This window comes from Cnephaeus nilssonii (genome assembly GCF_951640355.1).
Source record: "Cnephaeus nilssonii genome assembly, chromosome: 14".
NCBI classification, from domain to species: Eukaryota; Metazoa; Chordata; class Mammalia; order Chiroptera; family Vespertilionidae; genus Cnephaeus; species Cnephaeus nilssonii.
Genome location: NC_137085.1, coordinates 39,735,633 through 39,745,513, shown reverse-complemented (window position 1 = coordinate 39,745,513; position 9,881 = coordinate 39,735,633). Strand labels below are relative to the sequence as shown.

General features: G+C 36.8%; 1 protein-coding gene across 2 annotated transcripts in view; it reads right to left on the bottom strand.

The window, feature by feature from the left end:
- Positions 1-410: 410 nt before the first annotated feature.
- Positions 411-9,881, bottom strand: part of CARNMT1 (carnosine N-methyltransferase 1) — a 43,811-nt gene continuing 34,340 nt past the window's right edge. For both annotated transcript variants that reach the window (XM_079791116.1, XM_079791118.1), the window contains 2 exons: positions 5,323-5,426; positions 411-3,989 (listed from right to left, as the gene is read on the bottom strand). In XM_079791116.1, the coding sequence (XP_079647242.1) occupies positions 3,888-3,989; positions 5,323-5,426 (206 nt within the window). In that variant the 3' untranslated portion in view covers positions 411-3,887. The remainder of the gene's footprint in view (positions 3,990-5,322; positions 5,427-9,881) is intronic.

The following is a 9,881-nucleotide window of genomic DNA, read 5'->3' as shown; positions in this document are numbered from 1 at the left end:
GTACCAGCTTTGTAAAACCAAAAGCAGATGTGGGCACTTCTCAGTGGCTAGAACTCAAAAGTAGTCCTCATGGTTAATTCTCCCCTTGACAAGCCTCACTACATTTTTACTAACATTTGCATTGTTGCCAATGACTTGTTGGGACTGGCAGATTAAGACACCACTCTTGCCGAAGCCGGTTTGGCTCAGTGGATAGAGCGTCGGCCTGCGGACTCAAGGGTCCCGGGTTCGATTCCGGTCAAGGGCATGTACCTTGGTTGCGGGCACATCCCCAGTAGGGGATGTGCAGGAGGCAGCTGATCGATGTTTCTCTCTCATCGATGTTTCTAACTCTCTATCCCTCTCTCTTCCTCTCTGTAAAAAAATCAGTAAAATATATTAAAAAAAAAAAAAAAAGACACCACTCTTTGGCCATTAATCTTACATAAATTGCTCAACTTCCCCGATGGTTAAAGAAATGAATATTAAAGTTAGATCCCAATTTTTCCTATCACACTGAGAAGTGAAAAGATTAGCAATGTCCAGTATCAGCCAGGGAATGGATGCTAAATTATTCTTAAGCACGGTTGATGGCATGTAAATGGGTAGTCTTTTTGAAAGGCAAGTTGACTGAAATGCACATACACATTGACTAAATGATTCCACTTCTAAATAGCTGAAGAGAAATAAACATATGTAAGAAGCATGTACTAGCTTGTTTGTAAAGTGAGAGTAACCCTGGATTAAATTTTACCTGTGTCCTCTCTCCCAATACCTACTATTATATTCCTTTGTAATTCCCACCAAACTTTTGGAATCAGTAACTATACATGTCACTTTGATTCCTCCCATGTCCCTGGGATTCCACTGAAACTTTTTTCAAAGGGTCACCATAACATTATTAAAACTAATATCCTGTTACCAGTCTTTTTCTATCACTACACAGCAGTCAACACAGATTAAAATTATACTTAATTACGTATATGCTTTCACATGTTCACATATAATGTTTCACATATAACTCACATGACCTCATTAAAAAAACCCTTTGAAATTGATAGTATCAATCCTCTCTTACAGATGAGGAAACAGACTCAGATCACCTTGCCCAAGACTACGAAAAATGAGCTCAGAGTATCTAAGGGCCAAATCCAATGCTTATCCTTCTAAGGGCTGCTCCTGGAACTTTCTTCTACTGGTTTCCTTTAGTCTTTTTCGATTATTTAACAAAACCAAAGATTGGGATTAATTAGGATACGGCCTAGCATACTGAAAGACCAATTACTCATATTATTGACTTTCTAGAAGTACATAGAAGATAATCCACGGGTTCAAAAGTATATGTGCTCAACTAACTGAAATTGCCATGTCTGTGGTTACTACTAATTTAAATGGAAATAACCAACCAAATAATGTTTCATAGCAATTGGCAGACTTTAATCAAGAAAAATCAAGTCCATCATACACATTAAAAATATAGGAAATTTCATGCAGAGATGAAGCTTCCAATTCAGCCTTTGTGGCATCTTTTAGAATGAGAATTACATATAAAATACAGTACATTTTACAATTCCAAAACTTCATAATTTTATACTGTGATTTATACAGCTTCTCTTTATATTTTACATATCCCACTTTGCTCATTTGCTTTACATCCCCTAACCTGCACCACTTCAGTCAGATTATGGAAAACAAAAAAACCCAGCAAGCCGAATGACCTATCTCCTCCAGTTTTATGAAAATATTTGTGTAAAGCTAATTTAAAGCTAATTTAAGAAAAAACTAAAAAACTTTTAAGGCTTACACACTTTAGTAGGACTACATATAAGAAATACAAAATTAAATCCTCCAGTGACATTTCTATTACTAATATCACAATCTTCAAGTTTAGAATATATCAACTGAGAAAAAAAAAAGCAATGTAGAACATTAAAAGTATTCATAATATGGAGGAGAAATAAAAAAACGGATTTCAGAATTAACTAAAATGTAGGCTATAATTTATAAATATAAGTAACATTATTAAAGAATAAAACCTGATAGCATAAGTGTTAAGTAATAAAGCCAAGCCACGTATCAGCTTGTTTTTGCCTCGCTGAGAAGAACAAGATCATGTTTTGATGCACATAAAAAAGTGAATACCAGTCAGTGAATAAAGAGCTTTTCTAAATCACTCAAAAACAGCTTGCATTTCTTTCAGTAGATTTTTTAAATACCTATGTTCCTTTTCATTCTCTTTCTTAAAAATAATAATTTTTGGGGAGCAATTTATTTCAAGTTTATTCATATGGTAGAAAATGAGAATTCCCACTAAAGAACATTGGCCAAAAAAGAGAAATAATTAATAACAAAAACAAAAAACCAACAACCAAAAAACCTCAATAGGTATAGGCTTCCATAAATCGACAAGTCAAATTAGCTTCATGTATTCCTTTATTGCATAAAGGGCACAAGAGCTCCCTTACTATATGCAGAAAAGCTCCTTTTGGTAAGATGTCAAATCATGTAGTGACTCTCCCAACCCAAATGACCATATAAAGTTATAAACTTACAAGTAAGTTTTCCTAACAAAACATGACATTTATGCTTCCAGCACATTACTGAGATTAAGTCTAATCCAAATTGCCACAGAGGTCGCTTAATGCCATCACAATTACCTGTAAAAATACTCAAACATACTTTTCTCCAAGAAAAGGTTAAAACATTATATTTGTCATCTCTACTTTCCAAGCTACAGGAAACAGAATGATTAACATAAAATACAAAGGAAAACTCCCTCCAATAAAGATCTGCTAGAGGTAGAAATTTAAAACAGCATAGACTGTTTTAGCCCTAGCTATCAGGGAACAAAATTGGTGTTAATCTGAAATTATACTAATGGCTGCTGCTTACAATATTGAAGACACAGACCATGGACAGTAATTTATCCCTGAATTTCATATTCAAAATTTCTCCATGTTAATACTATCATGACAGTTTTTACTAGTATATAGTTGTTTTAATGAAAAAAAGTGCTTGCTTTTGTATCCAGGTAATCTAAAGAAAAGACATTATTGTAAACATCTCACTGACAAACTGTATTCATTTATAGTTTGAAATCATTTAAAATGAGCAGATTTTATTCTTATTTCCCCAGTTTCCTAACAGTACCTTTAATAAAGGCTTTTTTTTTTTTAACTCAGATTGTTAAGATTTTCAAACATTTCAGAGTGATCCATGATGAGTATGCTTTCAGAAAGTATTCAGTTTAGTGAGGCCAAAAGACTTACTAATTTCTTCGTTATTTGAATGCATTTTTATTGGCCTGTGATACTCTGAAGTTCAGTAATTCATAAAAATGAAAGGTTTGATGCTTCCCTAAGTTCAACTGAGCTAGAAAAAAAACAACAACCAAAGATTTGAATAAAAGAATAATAAAAGACACACATTTTATGTATAGATTGCTTAGGTCCAAGTGAATAAAAGTCTCAATTCCAGATGTTGAATGAGAGGATCCTTAGACTCTTCTAAAAATAACATGTGCAATACATAAAAAACAAAAAAGGAGGTTATTACTTCAATACTTTTAGTTATTAGCATGGCAGCTTGGAACGGACAGCTTCATGAAAACACTAGAGATAAAGTTTTTTCTACTGAAAGACAATTCTGGGTTTCAAGGAAAAAGTAAACCCGAAGATACTTCCTCCATTTTTACTTGTGTAGTACAAATATTCATGGCATAGTATATTTCTGAAAAAGCAATAGACATATTAAGAAAATAGACACTATTTCTAAACTTTGTTAGGAATAAGAAGGCACCACTGATTTGAGGTTGTGTCCTGTCCTGTCATTTGATAGTTGATTTTGAGTTGTTTATTTCAGGATTTGCTCTTATTAAACTTTTTTCCTGGTGATATCACTTGAGACCATTATTGTGGTTTACGGACCACAAACAAGACACATTCATAGTAGTATTTCATCATGGAGAGGTCATTCACAGTGTATGTTGACAAGACAGATTCTTTTTCCACCTGCAATACAAACAATCATAATGATGATGACTACCATGATGATAACACTAAAAATATTAAACACTTTTAAGTGGCAGTTGCTATTTTACATATATTCCAGATATCAATTAAATTATTAAATACAAGTACCACCATAAGATTGGTACTATTAGTAATTCTACTTTACAAAGAGCAGGTTATTCAAGGTCACTCTACTAAGTGGTGGAACTGGAGTTCACACTCAGTCTCACTCCAGAGCTACTAAGCTACTATAATATACTAGAGGCCTGGTGCAGGAATTTGTGCACGGGTGGGATTCCTCGGCCTGGCCAGTGATCGGGGGCGATCGGGGCCAATAGGGGTTGTCTCCCCCAGTCCCGATCAGGGCCGATTGGGGCCCAAACAACCGGTTGACCGGTCACTATGATGTGCACTGACCACCAGGGGGCAGACGCTCAACACAGGAGCTACCCCCTGGTGATCAGTGTACTCCCACAGCCAACTTCCCACGGTTGGCCAACCTCCCACAGTCCCTCCCCCGGCTGGCTGGCCCCAATCGGCCCTGATCGGGACTGGGGGAGACAGCCCCTATTGGCCTTTGTAGACTGATAGTTACCAAGTAGACTAGGCACTGGGGAAGCAAGTGGGGATATATATATATATATATATATATATATATATATAGTTTCTCTTTAAAAACTAATCTGTTATTTTTAAAGGAATGGAATGTTTCTAAATAAACGTATAGCCAAAACAACAGTCAAAGTATCATAAAACTGTATGATAGGGGTGGGGAATCTTCTTTCTGCTAAGAGCTATTTGGACATTAATAACATTATTCACAGTCCATACAAAATTACCAAGTTAAAAGTTAGCTGCTATATTTGGTGAAACATTTAATTAACTCATCCCTAATGCCTTGGCAGGCAAGACCAAATTATTTCACAGGCCTTATACGGCCCATGGGCCGGACATTCCCCACCCCTGCTGTATAATAATGCACACAATAAAGAAAGATTGAACAGTACAGGAGCATATATAGTAAACAATATCCCTCTTGCTCCTGCCTTCCCATCCCCACTTGCTTCCCCAGTGCCTAGTCTACTTGGTAACTATCAGTCTACAAAGGCCAATATTATGATAATGGCCAGCTACCATTTATTGAAAGGAGATTATACCAGGAATATAGTTTTTCTTTACATACACATTATCCCAAATCCTCATAATTCTAAAAACTATCACTTTATGGATGAGAAAACGGAAGTTAAGAGGTAAAGCCAGTAAATGCCATAATATCACCATTCTTGGTGTGCTTTGGAAGTTAAGCTTTGGCAATGCTTCATTCCATCCTTACCTCTAGCTGGAATCCATACTGCAGAACAACGTTTTTTAGATCCTCATAGCTCAATTCTATGGAAAGTTCATTTGCCAAATTTTCAAAGTGGTAGAGCAGAGGACCTATGGTTTAAAGATATTATGAATGAATTATTTAATATAAACATGTACTAGCAGCTATATTAGACTGAACTTCAAGTTGAATAAGTTGGGTAATTTATAAAAAGGAGAATTAAAGAATATTTACATTTGCCAAAGACATGTTTCCAGACCCCTGAAACCACGACCCCGAAAACTGACATTTGAGTGCTGGGCCTATATTTACCAGAGCAGTTGCCGTTAGTATACCAGCCTTGTATTGTGATTTTCCACATCATGGACCTTACACCTGTAACTCTTAAGTTACTGAAGGATTAGCTGAATTAGAGAATGATAAGTCCCCAAATTCCAAAGGCATACTATAATTATAATTCCATAAATAAATGCAAAATGATAGCTACAAATTGGTTATAAAATGAAAGCAAAAGGGATCCTTAAGCCAGCAGGTGGTTGGGGGTAGAGGGTAGTGAGGAGAGTTGGAGGCAAGGCTGTCTGGAATGAAGAGATGACACTAAGCTGTTTTGTTTTTTTTTAATGCACAGCTCATATCCTAGCTCTAACACTAATTAGTTCCTATTGGCAAGTCACTAATTCTGTCCCATTTGTAACATGACTTTAATGTGAGATAATATGTAAAATACATAGCATATAAAAGGCACTAAGTAAATGATAGCTATTACAAACTTCTTAAAACTTTCTATCCTCTCATTTTACATATACAAGAAACTACACATAAATAAATAAAAAGAAGCTATCATCTAATTTTCCAATCTTTTAATCTGTAATTTCCCCCAATCCATCCGTCTCATCCAGCCAACATTTATCATTCTACAGTTATACTTTAGGACTAATCTTGACAATCTTCTCCTTACCTTTCATTGGGTTATTTATAAATCCGTGACAAACTCACAACACCCATCCCTTTTTCACTCCTCACACAATGTGCTTTATCACAGAATATAAACATAACAAACAGGACAAAGTTTCTGCTCCCAAAAGGCTCACCACTCTGTGGAACATACTTAGGGTTAAAAAGTTTTTATTTTTCCTCCCCTCTTTTTTATCCTATATAAAACACTAGACAAAAATGACTAAGTATAATTTACTTATTAGTGCTCTTTTCAAAATACAATGTTTCCAAATTAAATTACTCCATCAAGCTTAAACTCCTGTTAGTTTTATTAGTACTAGTAAAAATGTCAGTAGCAGCCATTTACTGAGCACTTGTTGTATCCTAGGCCATTGGGAAGCCTTTGAAGCCCTCGACCTCTCACAAGGATATTTTTTCCATTGAGAGGGGGGAAAAGAGAGAGGAAGAAACATCGATGTGAGAGAGACACATCGATTGGTTGCCTTCCACGCGTGCCCCGATTGGGGCCAGGGAATAAACCTGCAATCCAGGCACATGCCCTTGACTGGGAATTGAACCTGCGACCCTTCGGTCCACAGGCTGACGCCCTAACCACTTAGCAACACAGGCCAGGGCCTTTGAAGCCTTTTAATAAGGATGTAGAGCCTCATGGCAGTCTTTCCAGCTCTAAAGTGTATGCTGTTCCTGCTCTATTTTAAAAGCCTCCAACAATACTGTTTCACTGTATCCACATGAAAACAGTCCAATGTTTTACCTCTACTCATGCTCTGTTCTACTTAGAAAGCTCCAACTCAAGCTTTAGCTATGCATTTGCTTGAGACTGAGCAGTTTTCCATATTTATTATCTAGTCACTCACTCCTTAAATGAACATTTACCAAGCACCTAGCAATGCCTGGCACTGGATATCTATCTATATACAGGCAGTCCTTGGGTTACATCGGACTCAACGTACGTCCTTTCGTGGTTACGTCGCCATCTCACATTTATTTATAAAAAAAAAAGTTTTATCATTTTGATGTATGTACATATGTGCTTTATGTTTTTTATTATTTATTTACCACAAGTAAAGGTCAGGAATTGTTATCTTTCTTTTACATTTTTTTTACTGTTTCACTTTATTACTGCTGTGTATGTGCTCCATGTATGTGAGTGACATAGGTGCTTATGTAGGTGGGTTCCAACTTAAGGTGAAAATCACATTATGTCGCGCCATAGGAACGGATCTCCGACGTAACCCGAGGAACTACTGTATATATAAGGCTAAGTGACTGTCCGTCCGACCGGTAGCTATGACATGCACTGACCACCAGGGGGCAGATGCTCAATGCAGGAGCCATGACGCACACTGGCCATTTAAAAAATAAATGGCACCAAGGACCTGGTGCCGACAAACCAACACTTGGCTTCCCCCAAGTGGGACAGAGGCCCTGCCACCACCACGGAGCAACACCCCACCAAATTGCAGCCAACGCTGCCAAGACCCCATGGAACAAAATACGGCCCACAGCTTAGCCCAGAAACAGTGGCTCTGGGCACTGGGTGATGACATCACATAGCAGCGCCCGGCTTCCTCTCCCTAGTGACCAGCCTTCTTGGAGTTTCTTCAGCCAAGGAACCTGACTTGCTTTATAGCCAGGTGCAAACATTTTACAGTTTAACCAAATGTTTGTGAAGTGTTTTCCCATGCCTCATCTCATTTGATCCTCACAGAAGTCCTGGAGTAGGTAGATAGGAGAATTGGTAGAATCCTATTTTCTTTTCATTAGCAAGACACAAATAGCGATATTAAAATATTTCCCCCAATTAATTTCCTTTCAATGTGCACAAATCTGTGCACTGGGACACTAGTATAAAGATGAATAAAACATGGGCTTACTCCTTAAGGATTTATTTTCTCAACTCTCATGTCTCTTCACATTCTTTTAGTTGACCTAACAGGAACAAAGAAACATTTTTTTCCTTTGACCATAAATATAATGTAAATTCATAATAAAAAGGTGAGATAACATGAAAATCAAGCCCATCTCTAATCCTAACACTGACAGATAACTGCTTGAAAACTTACTATATCTCTTGCAGTTTTTCCTTGATGCATTAGTAAGAACCATTTGGATATCACATATTTAGTTTTGCATCTTACCCTTCTTTAGGAACATGTCCCTATTTCATTAACCATTTATGGAAAGTGGTTTTATTATACGGCTGTCCTATGACTATTTACCCATTACATTACTGTAGGCTCAGTCTAAGTTTTTGCTGCGTATGTTTGTCCCTTGGTCTTTAGTCTTTGCCCATATCTTATTATGTTCCTCTAACAGACTTCTACAAGTATAAGTAATGTAACAAAGGTATGCAATTATATAATAAACTGGATGGCAAATATTTTAGGTTCTGTGGGCACATACAGTCTCAATCACATATCAGTATTTTTACCTCCACCCCTCCCACAAACCTTTAAAAATATGAAAAATAATCTTGTTGCTGGACCATACAAAAATTTGCTGCAGGCCAGATTTGGCCTGTAGGCTGTAGTTTGCCAATCCCTATTCAAATGTATGAATAGTTAAGATTTTTCCATATGTTATCAAATTGTTTTTCCTGAAGAATGTTTTATTACTACACTGAGTGGCCAGATTATTAGGATCTCTGGACGCATAATAATCTGGCCACTCAGTGTACATATACTTTATATATTAGAGGCCTGGTGCATGAATTTGTGCATGGGTGGGGTCCTGCCAGGGGGAGGGGACATGGGCGGTTGGCTAGCCTGCCTGCTGGTCGAACTCCTGGTCGGGGGACAATTTGCATATTAGCTTTTTATTATATAGGGTATACACTGAGTGGACAGATTAATATGCGTTCAGAGATCATAAAATAATCTGGCCACTCAGTGTATATTCCTACTAGCAATATATATAAGCATACCCTATCTCTCTGTATTTTATCTAAACTTTAAGTAAACATTAAAAAACCTACCCAATAAATTGGTGAAAAATAGAATCTCCTTTAAATTACTGTTACCAGCAATGAAGATGAAACACTTCTCCCCCTTTATATAGGCCATTTATGTTTACTCTTTTATAACGTGGACATTCATGTTGTCTATTTCACTTCTGGGTAGTTTTCTCTTAAAGACTTTTTCCTCCCTTTCCAATTAAAAAGAAAAAATAGATTTCATTGTAAAAAAAAAAAAATACAAAAAGATACAAAGGAACTTTTATTTCCTGTAAAGGCAGGTTAGGTTATTCAGACCAATGCTCCCACTGAAAACAATTAAAATTGGTGTATGGCCGAAACTGGTTTGGCTCAGTGGATAGAGTGTCGGCCTGCGGACTGAAAGGTCCCAGGTTCGATTCCGGTCAAGGGCATGTACCTTGGTTGTGGGCACATTCCCCAGTAGGGGGTGTGCAGGAGGCAGCTGATCGATGTTTCTCTCTCATCGATGTTTTTAACGCTCTATCACTCTCCCTCTCTGTAAAAAATCAATAAAATATATTTTAATAAAATTGGTGTATGAAATTTAAAATCTTAAAAATATAGCATACTTGGCAAGTTAGTAAGAAATTAGCAGGAACCCAGAGAATTAACTAGAGGTAAACCTAGATGC